Source organism: Dreissena polymorpha, chromosome 7 (genome assembly GCF_020536995.1).
Source record: "Dreissena polymorpha isolate Duluth1 chromosome 7, UMN_Dpol_1.0, whole genome shotgun sequence".
In the NCBI taxonomy this organism is placed as follows: Eukaryota; Metazoa; Mollusca; class Bivalvia; order Myida; family Dreissenidae; genus Dreissena; species Dreissena polymorpha.
Genome location: NC_068361.1, coordinates 86907006 through 86921383, shown reverse-complemented (window position 1 = coordinate 86921383; position 14378 = coordinate 86907006). Strand labels below are relative to the sequence as shown.

At 35.1% G+C, this 14378-nt stretch overlaps 1 protein-coding gene across 5 annotated transcripts in view; it reads left to right on the top strand.

Moving 5' to 3' along the window:
* Positions 1-14378, top strand: part of LOC127837589 (uncharacterized) — a 253953-nt gene that overhangs the window by 184411 nt on the left and 55164 nt on the right. For 2 of the 5 annotated variants that reach the window (XM_052364846.1, XM_052364842.1), the window contains one exon: positions 6849-6920. The exons of the other annotated variants lie outside the window; for them this stretch is intronic. In XM_052364846.1, coding sequence (XP_052220806.1) covers positions 6849-6920 — 72 coding nt within the window. The remainder of the gene's footprint in view (positions 1-6848; positions 6921-14378) is intronic. 5 annotated transcript variants of the gene reach the window in all.

The window sequence follows — 14378 nt, the reverse complement described above, 5'->3', positions numbered from 1 at the left end:
TTATCCAAAAAAGAGCAACATGGCTTATTGGAGCTAATCAACCCTTTCTACATGTACTTTCAACAAGCACACAGACCAATGACAGTAGGACTACTGGCACTGACCGTTGGTTCATCAGCATGAAAAATGGGTGTCAAAAATAGCACAAATAATGTAAAATGTGTAATATGCATGTATAACGATGAAACTTACCAACCACTCGACCAGGAAACATCTGTTGCAGACTATGTGGGAACTGGGATTCGGGATGCTCTCCCACTGGTATCATATGCAGATCAGTGGTCACAAGAACGTACACAACATCATTAATGTCAGCAATATATATCTCCATCTTCAAACACACAGCTTGCAAAATCGCTGAATATTGCACAAAAGCAGCTTCGTTACAAACTTCCAGCAACTCGAAATCCACAAGCAGTCTCGTTCCCCACCCACTTTGACTTCGTAGCGAAGGCATGTTTTTTTTGGGAAACCGTTAACATCTCACAACTAAACGTATACTACGGAGATTGACAAGTTGAAAAATAAATTACTGTAATCACTTCCAATTTGCGCACTAAGTTAAACTCCAGTTCCAGTTTGTCTTTATTGTTGAAATGTTACTCTACACATTCGCTTTGAAAATAGAGGTTGGCGTGTTGTTGGAAGTACATGTACATGTCGAATGTGTTATTGTAAAAACTATTGGTATTGTGTTTTTACAACTTTTTAGTGCAGACATTGTATTTAAGTTTCGATTTCTAGCATAAATTTATATATTTTGTTAAATAATTTGCGTTTGAATGTGATTGTTTGTTGCTTACTTGCGAACTATTTTTTATGTGTAAATATGCATAGACGCTAGTGGATATGTAATCAGGTTACCATATTTACAACAATAAAATTTAACGGCTGTTTGTTTTGTTTGTTTTGTTAATATTTTCTAAAACGTATGTTAAACGAGAGATGAAATTATTAATTAATTTGGGAATAAAATCGCAATATGTATTATTTAAAATCAAATTTTAAGTGTCTAGCGCGTGAATTGTCTCTTGGGGGTGAATTGTGTTTGGGTTGCTATTAACGCTATTAACGCTTCCAGCGAGTACTCATTTTATAGCGATTTGCGCAATAAAAAACACCACTTTTTCGTAAATTTATCAAAAACTGGACTTTTCCCAGATACGACGAATACGCCAAAAGGTAGATCGCATTCTGGTCCATATACATGTCAAATTTCAGCACAAGTGTTGGGCCAGTTTTCAAGACTCCCAAATCGCGGCTATAACCAGGAGCTTAACGAATTTTAGTCGCCATTATCATTCGTTCAATTGAACGTCATCAAATGATGACGTCAATATAGCACTCATTTCCATACAAATCTGATCATTATAGGGTCATTTAATCTATAGCCTAGGTAGAAAGTAATTTATTATTTTTTATTTAAAAACAGTAAGTAGGATTTCTATATACGTATTCTCATATTTTGACCAAGGCAATTATTTTTTAGTTTTTAAAGCGCAAAATAGACGGATTTCTACCTTGTAACCACCAGATACATTGTATATTCTAATTGGCATAGATAAATTAAATCTATAGCCTAGTTACAAAGTAATATATTATTGTTCAAACGGTACCGCTTTTAAACTGAAAGTAGGATTTGTAGACATTTACGTCTATTTCTACAAACGCGATTATTTTTAAGTTTTAAAGCGCAAAAAAGACGGATTTCTACCTTGTAATCACCAGATATATTCTAAATGGCAAAGATAAAGATATGTTTCTTATTTATACTTAAATTTACTATGCCATGCAGTTAATTTTAAGGTGTGTGGCTCAAAGTCATTTAAAAAGATGAGCAAATATAATCATTTTTCTAAAAATAAATCATCCTCTGAAGCCCCCACTGAGATTCAAACTCAGACCTCTCTCCTCTGTGAAGGAAAGTATTCTATCTTGAAATACAAGGGCATGTAAGAGGAAAGTCAGCTATTTTAAATTTATCAACAAATAGATTTAAACAATATTTATATGGTATTAAATATGCAAATATTAATGTAATATGACCAGAATTGGAGGTTCAAATCTTTGTAACTTTATTGTTCAAAGCAAAGAATTAAAGTTAAAATTGATGTACATGTAAGCATGTTGTTAATACTAAATTGAGTTTTTTTATGACTCCTTCGCTTCTGTATAGTATGAAATACATATCTCGTGTAACATAATTTCATGTAAACTCTGGACTTTAATGACGACAAGTTGGATGTATGGTTTCCTGTATTGTGTTTTAGGTCAGAATGGTTAACATTTTATACTTGACAAAGATTTGAACCTCCAATTCTGATCATCCGTCTCTTTCTCAAAATTTATTAAAAACCACACTATTTTTTTTAAAACTTGTGTATCAAATGCTAACCATTCTTACCTAAAACATGATTAAGGAAACCGAAATATTGACACAGCGAGTTATTTTATTCTTATGGAAGATTAAATTATGCATGACAAAAATACAATCGGAAATATTTTTTACAATCTCTTGATGCTTTAAAAATATTTTACTGTTAAATAAAATAACACGTCTGACTTGTCGTCATTAAAATCCAGAGTTTGAATGAAATTACGTTACACGAGATACGCATTTCATACCATATAAGAGCAAAGGAGATATTAAGAACTTAATTTAGTATAAGCGACACGCTTACCTAAATTTAAACTTTAATCCAATTCTTAAAACAATAAAGTTGCAAGATACAGTAACATGCACGCACTTCCATTTTGTGTGTTTTTTTTTTCGTTCCATTTTGTCAAAATTTATTTACAACCACACTCATTCTTAATAACATTTGTATCAAATGCTTACCATAACAAAGCCGTAATCCTGTCGCTGTAAGTTATTTTATTCCTATGAAAATTTAAATTATGCATGACAAACACAAAATCCAAAATAATTTGGAATATTTCTATGCTTAAAAAATATTTAACTGCACGGCCGACTTGTAGTCATTAAACCCAGAGTTTAAATGAAAATACGCCACACGAGATTGTATTTCATATCAAGTCATGTGTGCTGAATTAATGTTACTCAGCTTTACATATTCTACCATTTATTAATTAAACAGAACCTTGTCAAGTTGACGATGCTTATAATTTGAGAAGTTAATGATTTATAATCATCGAGGGGGGTATTCCAGACGTAAAACATTGCATCATTACATGGAAAACAGCTGCACAACTGTATGCGAAAGGTAAAACAGTATATTCTATCGAGAACTAACTTGCAATTTGCATAGCAACGTCCGAAATGTGCAAACTCCGACATCTATTTCGATATTTATAAATTCAAGATATAACGTTAACTGAACTGTTATACAGAAATCAAACTATAAAACTTGTGTTTTGATAAAAAAAATAAGCAAAGCAAACCAAAAAAAATTACCCTTTTAACGGCAAAACGATTAATTTATCCAATATTCAACACATGTATTTCCATTCAAATTATGCCCTTGAACTTTAACGGTTGATTGTCGTTTCGTGCCAATACCAGTTCGTGCCACTAATATTTGTGTTGTTTATTTTTAAAGGTAAGTTTCGTGAGAAATAAATGTGTTTGAAAACTTTCTCGCATGGTAATGGTATATAAAATTCAACTCATCGGACAAATTCAAGAACACAATGACACTTACCAAGTTTTCTGAACAACCGTACACAGCGCAAAATGCGGGAGCCGCGTGATGTCTATTTCCATATCCACGGGTGTGTTTATGTCAAATGCTAGTGTTTTTCAATAGATCGTATACTTATCTAAAAAACGGCGAAGTAGCGTTCACTTTAATTATTTTGATGATGTTATTTTGTAAATACTTTCTCGCGTTCTTTTCGAACGTTCATTGGCAGCCATATTGAATGTTGGTTGTATACTTCCGAAATTATGTGTTTTAATGACTCTCAAAAATGTTTTTAGTGCAGAAATTGTATTTTTAAGTATCAATTTCTCGGATTTATTTTATATATTTTGTTAACTTATTTGCGTTTAAATTTGATTGTTTGTTGTTTACTTGCGAACTATTTTTCATGTGTACGCTAGTGGATATGTAATCAGGTTACCATATTTACATTAATGAAATTTAACTGTTGTTTGTTTTTGTTTGTTTTGTTAATATTTTCTAAACGGGTTCAGCTATGTATGTTAAACGCAATATGAATTTATTTATTAATTTGGAATAAAATCGCAATATGTATTAATTAAAATCAAATTTGAAGTGTCTATCGCGTGAATTGTCTCCTTGGGTTGAATTGTGTTTGGGTTGCTATTAACGCTATTAACGCTTCCGGCGAGAACTCATTTTATACTGATTGCGCAATAAAAAACACCACTTTTTCGTAATTTTATCAAAAACTGGACTTTTCCCAGATATGACGAATACGCCATCGTGTAGATCGAGTTCTGGTCCATATACATGTCAAATTTCAGCAAAAGTTACAGACCAGTTTTCAAGACTCCCAAATCGCTGCTATACGCTGGAGCTTAACGAATTTTAGCCCCCTTTATCATTCGTTCGATTGAACGTCATCAATGATGACGTCCAATACAGCACTCATTCCATACAAATATGTAACAATTCTTACTTCTGATCAACCAGTTAAAGGAATTTTAATATTTTTATTGATATGCTACGATATATTCCTATATGATGACACCATTACAATGGATACGTATTTGCGCTGGGCATGTGAAACGTGTTGCCTTCAAGCTTTTTCTGAAGTAAAAATAAGTCACAGGAGTCAGCTTTAGCTTTATTGAGAGTTATAGGAAGCACTCTTACATTTTCATTCATTAACAAAAACTAACATAAAAAAGCTTCTTGTGCGATGATGCATTGGCATGCATAAATATTGACATTGACATACATGCACCGTGTCCTGTTTTTGGCAATATGTCTTGAGGTTTTGAAAAACGTTAGTCTTGCAAAGCTTTGTATTTATGAATTTTCCTTGAGGTCTAGCAAACTGAAAAAACGAAAACATTGATATGTAAATAATATTGCATAATTACATTATTTACTCTTACGGACCGTTGCCTTTTGACTTACCTCCGTGTCAATTTTAAATTTAAACAATATCACGTTACCAATTTCGTTTGTTTTTAAACCAGTTCATAGTTCTAATGTTGTTTACAAGGTTTTGCGCATCTGGGGCCATTTTTCTGCTTATCTTTCAATATATTGACAACCCATCAAGCAAGGATCTTTAGCATATTCAAAATAAGTTTAAAAATTGTTGGAAATACTCCTTATAAGATGTGAAGCATACTTACTATTTGCCTGACGGTGTATTTTGCAGACGACGCGCATACTTCTTTGCATAAAACACGCATACTTCTTTCATAAAACACGCATAATTCTTTGCATAAAACACGCATAATTCTTGGCATAAAACACGCATAATTCTTTGCATAAAACACGCATAAGTCTTTCACTCCACCTAACTTCTGTACAGACGTTCCTGTTTTGTCGAAGCCATATGTATTTTACCTTCTATTAAAACCAGCTCGCAAGTATATTCAGGAATACAGCGAATAACTTTCGAAAAATACATTATATTATGTGCATTAACTAAACACATTTCACAAAATACGCCGCGGCGTATTGTGACTCCCTACCAACAATAGAATGATCCCGGAAAGCACGAGTTTAGAAAAACCCACTCATCACCCCGGTACAAACAACGCTGGTCCATTATATCACCATGATAGCTTCCTTTAAATAAAAACGGTTGATACGGTGTGTGATTTTGAAAGGATTATAAATGGGTCATGTTTATTTGTAACAGCAGATTAGTGGTTTTTCCAAAAAGTTGCTTTTTCCGGGATACATATATTGTTTAATTGTTTATAATTACACTTACAATGCTTAGCTTTTCATAAATGCATGCCAACTGAGCGGATTTTAACGGGAAAAGATACAGTATAAACTTACATCTAAATATACCCACGACTGTCGGTTCCTCGTGATTATCGCTGTGCCGTCTGAAAAAACGTCCACATCAATTCATGCTTGAACGCTTCTCGTTATACCAAGTTGCATTCCTCGAAAACCAAAAAGTATCATGGTCCATATGATTAACCGTAACAATTATATGACGAAAAAACAAATAATAAAAGTATTTTGATTACAAGTCACAGCTGAATAATCTTTGTTCTAATGTACATATATAATGTTTTCTCCTCAGGTACCATATGCTGGTATGTAAAGGATGTTCATTATGTATGTAATTATTTACACGTGCTTTTAGAAAATACGACCACAGGGCAATGCTACTTCTGCGACTCATCCAAATCTGACCAGGCATCAGTCACCGACCCCAGGGAGTGTATCACTCTTACTACGTGTGACACCGACCAGGTAACTTTTTATGTATGTAACCCCTTTTTGAGTTTTCAGCACAACTGCTTAACAGCATTAGAAACCTGGATGGAGGTATACGATAGAAAATTAGAATTGTCCTAAATTGTCCGAATAAAAGAATAAAACTCACATCTTTTTAAATCAAACATATGTGAACCGGACACTAATGCTTAAAGAATACATCTTACCGTTACACATTTAGTAATGTTACATTATAAAAGAGCGACGCATTCAGCCAAGCCACGTCATCATTTTACATAACACAATACATTAAATACTGTATTTCTCCATTGTCATGTTCAAACTTCCAAACATGTTAGAAACGTTTGCATTAATTTTTGCTTGAACATGACTATGGTGTTCCTGCATATCGTATATCAGAGATTTCAAAAGTTATGTTTTGTTATGTGTAACTCTGTGTGACGGACCCTATAATTACTATAGAATGCGTGTTTGTATTGTCAGGTTTGCTATGCCCACAATGAGTACCACCCAGGATCGGCTATGACGTTCAGATACGGGTGTCAGAACAAATACGTGAGTCGTGATACAGTTAATGGTTATACATACAAATAGCGCAATCGCATCTGAGAATGTAATGCTATAAGATTAACATAAACGTGCAGTGGCAAAATCAATCAGACAAGCCCCTGAACTGTTTCTTTTACCTACTTTGTCATTATACATGTTTGTCCAGTTTAATGAATGCATAATAGAAGAAAAATTCGTATACAATGACAATCGCGTTTGCTGATATACACAAATTGAATAATTTAAACGCTTAGTCAGTGTACTCTGCTAATGCTAATACGTGAATACTAGTATATACGTAAAAGGTAATTCGTTCAAAAGAAGAACGAGCAATGGCCGTAATAATGATGAGATCGTTGTTATCTGATTCAGAAAATTCATGAAAAAGCATTTATACTAAACTTTACTTTTTAATAAAGTTATGCTGACATTGGGTTTAATCAAGCTATTTCGTTTCATCCAAAGTAATATTCGTTCTATAACAATACTGTTGTAGCCATAGACCAAGTACTAGAAAAGATACATGTATTAACGCACTAATTTACTTATGAGCCTTGCCCAATGAAAAGTGGTTTAGAGCATTGTGAGTAAATGTCGTCCCAGATTAGCCTGTTCAATCCACACAGCTAATCAGGGACGACACTTTTCCGCGTAAAACGGATTTTGTTTATAAGAAGAGACATTCTGTAGACGAAAATTATAATAAACGCGGAAAGTGTCGTTCCTAATTAACCTGTGCGGACTGCAGGTGCTAATCTGGGACGCCACTTTACGCAAATGCATTTGAACCCCCTTTTTCTTAGAGCGAGGCTAATATCAACTAGGTGAAAGTCCAGACACCCACAGCCGGACACAACTCCTTTTGCCACACAAAAAGTGTAAGACATCGACAAACAAAACATGTATCTCAAACAGAACACAAAACGCAATACAATGGGCGCACCGACGTTTTACTGATAAACAGGAATCAATATCAAGCTTCAAGATTATTTTAAACTCTGTTTCAGATATGTAGAGTAGTAATGAGGAATGTGTTCGTATTTATGCTTCGTTGTGCGGGTATTTCCTTCCTCAGCAGAGTGCCAACATGACAGCGTATTCTGCGATGTCTGCTGCGGAGGACGGAGCCTGTAACTATGACGATTGCAGGACCCTCAAGGGTATGGTACATGAATTAAATAAGTATCGTTCTGGTAAAACTGGGGGGTTTAATGCATGTGCGTAATGTTACGTCCTAGATTAACCTGTGCACTTATCGTATATAATTATAAGGGTCGCTTGTGGTATTGTATATATGGCGCATGTCAGCAATAAGGTAGTCTTGAAGACTCAGCGATGGCCTGTAAATAAACTCTGGCATACACACAGTATATCTGGCGCAGGTCAGCACATACGATAGTCGAGAAGACCAGCGATGACCTGTAAATAAAAACTCTGGCATACACACAGTATATACGGCGCAGTTCAGCACGTAAGCTAGTCGAGAAGACTGAGCAATGACCTGTACATTAACTCTCTGACATACACACAGTATATATGGCGCAGGTCAGCACAAAAGATAGTCGTGACGACTGAGCGATGACCTGTAAATCACACTCTAAAAACACACCAGTATATATGGCGTAGGTCGCAACATACGATAGTCGAGAAATCTCAGCGATGACCTGTAACTAAACTCTAAAATACACACAGTATATATGGCGCAGGTCAGCACATAAGGTAGTCTAGGACGACTCAGCGATGACCTGTTAATAAACTCTGACATACCACACAGTAATATGGCGCTGGTCAGCACATACGGTAGTCAAGAAGACTCAGCGATGACATGTAAATAACACTGACATACACACCGTATATAAGCGGCAGGTCAGCACATAATGTAGTCGTGAAGACTCAGCGATGACCTGTAAATAAACTCTGAATTACACACAGTATATATGCCCGAGGTCAGCACATAAGGTAGTCGAGACGACTCAGCGATAATCTGTAACTAAACTCTGACACTACACACAGTATAATATGGCGCTGAACAGCACGTACGGTAGTCGAGAAGATCTCAGCGATGACCTGTAACTAACTCTGACATAGAACACAGTATATAAGCGGCAGGTCAGCACATAAGGTAGTCGTGCAGAATCAAGCGATGTCCGGTAAATAAACTCTGACATACACACAGTATATATGACGTAGGTCATCACATACGGTAGTCGAGAAGACTCAGCAATGACCTGTTAATAAACTCTGAAATACACACATTATAATATGGCGCAGGTCAGCACATACGTTAGTCGAGAAGACTTCAGTGGATGACCTGTAATAACTCTGACATACATACAGTATATATATGCCGCCGCAGTTCAGCAATAAGGTTTACGCGAAGACTCAGCGATGACCTGTAATAAACTATGACATACACACAGTATATATGGCGCAAGTTTGCACAAAAGGTAGTAGTAAAAACTCAGCGATGACCTGGAAATAAACTCTGACATACGCTCAGTGTATATGGCGCAGGTCAGCACATAAGGCAGTCGAGAAGACTCAGCGATGACCTGTAAATACACTCTGCCATACACACAGTATATATGGCGCAGGTCAGCAAATCAGGTAGTCGAGAATACTCAGCGATGACCTGGTAATAAACTCTGACATACACACAGTATATATGCCGCAGGTCAGCACATGATATTGTCGAGAAGACTCAGCGATGACCTGTAAATAAACTCTGACATACACACAGTACATATGGCGCAGGTCAGCACATGAGGTAGTCTTGAACACTCAGCAATGACCTGTAAATAAACTCTGGCATACACATAGTATATATGGCGCAGGTCAGCACATAAGGTAGTCGTGAACACTCAGCGATGACCTGTAAATAAACTCTGGCATACACGCATTATATATGGTGTCAGGCTGCAAATATATTCAATTCCTTGTGGGCGATATTATTTGGGTATTTGCTTGGAGCCGCGGACAGTATTGATTTGTTAGTCTTTGTTCGTCTTTGCAAAACGTACAATTACTCTCAGATTTAACACTATAAAATGTTTTTTACCAAAACAAAAACATCCATAACCAAAATGCATTTATATCCCGTAAAGTGTTATCCGATAGTCAACAGTGCACAGGTTTATCAGGGACGACATTTGCCGCATTAACTTGATGTTGCTAAGTAAATACTTTCTTAAAACGAAACATATCATAGAAGCGGAAAGTGTCGTCCCTAGTCTAGTTGACACTTTACGCACATGCACTTAACCCCGTTTTTCGCAACATGTCTCAAATTAACGCTATATTAACTATTAAATAGTAATTGATATGCATTTTGTTCGTGTGAGCTTGTACAAAAAAATGCGTGAATTGGATATTGTGTTGAGAGTATATCTCTGAGCGATTTAAAAGTTATTGTTCACACAGTTGCGTAATGTTGTTTTATGTCTACTCATACAAAATATAATATATATAACACACCAAAGTAATAGAAATACAAGAAAAAGTAAATACAAGTAAAACAATGTCTGTACTGGTATTCGGACCCGGCATTATTAAAAGCAAAATTTTAAAATTACTCGGGATCCTTAAGAACATAAAAGGGTGTTTTTAAAACAAGTGATACACGTTTTGTCTATACGATTTATTATTTAACAATTTTGATTGATGATTGTGTATAAACGATTCGATATTTTTGTCATATTGAAAGCTGAACATTCGACTTAACGCGGTGTCTACACTTTACAGGGCGCCTTTTCCAACTGTGGACTGCAGGCAAGTTAAACAATGATACCCTTCAAGTCATTCCATAGGCACTGGGAGTGTACCCGTCAGATGTAGTTGTGTTAATTGTGTATTTTGACCGTTAATAAAACTGTATAATGTTGTGTGTGTGTGCTAATCTATAAGAAAATTGCTACTAGGTAAATAATTTGTTTTTATTCCATCCGCAATAATGAAATAGTGCCCGAACGATAACGACGTCATTTTGTGTATAATCATTACGTTGTGCAATATTTACAGTAAGCGTTGCTTTTCTGCAATTTTCTGATGTTCACTTTCGTTATGAAGTATGAATTATGTGGAAATGATTGAATGTATAGAATGCCAGGTAAGTGTAGAATACAAATAAGTTTGTTTAGCTTGACATGAACCCTCGGCTAAATTAACCTATTTGTATTCGACAATAACCTCGTATTCTCTAAGTGTGACATTTATTTAAAAACGATACATTGATTAAAATAATAACATCATACGTCTACAAAGAATTTGGGTTAAAGTTCAATTTCTGCTGAAAAATGATTGAACTTTTTTAGAATGTTACTGGTAAGCGATCGTTGCCCCTACATAATAATTACGTGGTCGATTTTAATAAGTCATAATTCATAACTGATGCCATATTACTAGTTTATCATACCACCGCATTGATATCTGCCTGATATAACGTTGCATTATATATTTTTTATATCATGGTCAACAGGAAGTTCTTATATCAGTCATGTGTGGAGGATGGTCATATTACTCGGAATCAACTATAAAGTACTCATTTTTATTAAAATCGAATAAGACTCAACATAACAAAAAAATTGGTAACAAGATGTAATTTGTTTAAGCACAAAATGCAACACAAACCGCAAAAAAACACATTTTTTACAAATATTACGCGTGCTCATGACGTCATTATTAACACGTCAAACGACAAAAGTCATGTTCTTTTCCGCTAAAACTGCAGCTTTTAAGCGTTTTTTTTCATTATTTCCATAAAATTGGGGACGAACAGGTATGATCAACAGAAAAACAGGTTACTGCCTGATCTTTTTGTAATATATGAGGCTCGGCACGAATAAACTAACGGCTCGGCAAGCCTCGCCGTTATATTATTCTAAGCCGTACCAGATATATTACAAAAAGATCAGGCAGTTACCTGTTGTTCTCTCTTTATTATACCGCTACATTGATATCTATCTGATGCAACGTTGCATGATATATTGTTTTAGTATACCTCACTTTCATTCACAATGCTAAACTCCCATAGGCCATCGTGACATAGAAATACTGTTAGACCAAGCGGGAAAAAAATAACTGTCCAAAAAATACTGTTGCCCGCTCAAAAATACTGTCGCCCGCTATCTTAGCAATCACGTGAAGAATGGTAAACATTTTGATATTTGATTACCATGTATTGTAATACATTAATGGAAATTATTGTGTACAAAAGATTACAAGACTTTCAATAAAAAGTAATGCATCAAAAAAATTAAATCATATTTTTTGCTTGATGATCAAAGTGTTTTATATCAAATCTTATATCTTATAATTGCTTGCTGTTTAGCCTCTGTAATTCAAAGCTGGTTCAGTGGCTTCAGCGTAGTGGATATGGCATGCAAGATCATCACAGGTATAAATATTCATAAATAAATGTATATATGTCATTTAAAAGATAAGGCGCATTTAGACGTGAAATCGAGTCCGTGTTTAGGAATAACAAGCTTTAGCCTATTCAAAGATTTTTCAGAACAGGCATCGAACTCCCGATTTCCGTGTCACAAGTAGTATACCATATACCAAACCGAACCGTTCACACTAGGATCTTTTATTACTAGACACACGTTCGTTTTTTAATAAACGTACACGGCTCAGATGGGGCAATATATAGAAATGGTCGCGGTAGAAGTATCGATACGAGTTCGCGTCATCAACTAAAATACAAATAAATGTTTTAACGGATTCACCGTTAAAAGCAAACGGAAGTTATATACCTATTAGATTAGATCAGTTACAGTATGCACGTAGTGACCGTATTGACCCACGCTCAAAAAGTCACGAGAGTTGAATGAGTGAAATAGTTATCTCCACACTGACCCTACGCGTGTCAATAGATGTTTTCTTTACTTTTCATAATATTTTCATTTTTAACCCAGTGGCACAACGAAATTTGAATTTGTATGCTTACATACTGACCAGATACACTATTTACGATATCAAGTGGTGATAGGTCAAACAATTGTTTTTTATTTCAAAGAATGTTTTCAATAATTGTTACACGATTAACCCACAATCCAGTTTTTTCTGATGTCGATGCCTGATTTATAAATCTTATTTAAAATGATATACGTATAACAACTTTACTTACCTGTTGATTGACAGTTCAAAACATATCTTGATCTCTTGAACCTTATTCATACGGACCAGTTGGTCTGTGAAAAAAATCAAAATATTTCAGCATGTATACTTTATAACTATTACTGTTTTACCAATGCATACTTTTTGCCACGATTTAAACTTTTAAAAGATGACACACCTGCTTTTACCTCTGACTAAATAAATGTCAACAAATTTGGCAAAACGTGCTCTCAGGCTAGTGATTTAAATATATGACAGTAAAGACTGCCTGTGAAAAACGGTATATTTTAGATGATCAAATATCCTCCATGTTACAATATGATCAGGCTCCGGTCGTTGTCGGTTCAGGTGCTACATGTACTTCCATTGAAAGTACCCCGACCCGGTACTCTGAAGACAAGTATCGTTAAAGAACCCTTCTCGAACCTCACCTCTTTTCGAACCCGTCATTAGTTTTTCATTTTATGCGCGCACGTGCACTACATCACGGTGTTTTAGTACATGTATTGGTAATTTGTTTACGTCGACTCGCGCGTAGCTGCAAATCGACGAAAATGCGTCAAAAACAGGTAGAATAGTTGATTAATAATAAAACACGTAAAAATCATTGTATTTCTTAATGCTTTTTACATATGTAAGGTTTTCCTTAACAAAAAACTTTAAAAACATGGTCTATTTTTGTTCTCAACTTTGCTTGACAATTTACACATTTCAGCTGCTGCAGTAAGTCACGTGACCATGGTCAAATATGTGACTAATTTATTTTTAATGTTGTACACTGAATGGTTCGAAATCAGGTACTGATTGTTTGGGCAGTATTGATAGTTTTACATAATATGGATGTGCTGGAAAATTGCACAAATCTGTTATCAAAAGAGGATTTACATGGCAATTACAGTTGCCAGCGACGAATAAACAAGTTATGTATCAAATATAGTACTTGTAAAAATGTTTCACTATTTTCAACATTATATTTGAGTATAATTGACGTGTCAAACATAAAGAGGTTCAAAAGATGGTTCGTCCATGATATACTTCAATTTACCCGGCTTAGGAAAATATAGTAAAGGGCAACGTGCCATACTCGGGAGTACTTTTAAGTGTATTTTCAATACCCCGGGTACTTTGTAGTATACTTAAGAGTACTCAGGGTACAAAAATGTTTTACCTGAGCCGACAATTACCAAATGATCATTATTTGTTACTGTCTTTTCTCAACACTCCAGTTTCAGATGAGCATTACTGAAACCACAAGGATGAGTTCAAAAATTACCATCACCTGTGATTGTTGCGAACAGTCAACCTTTGACATTCATTTATAGTCATCTGATCTACATGTAACAGGGA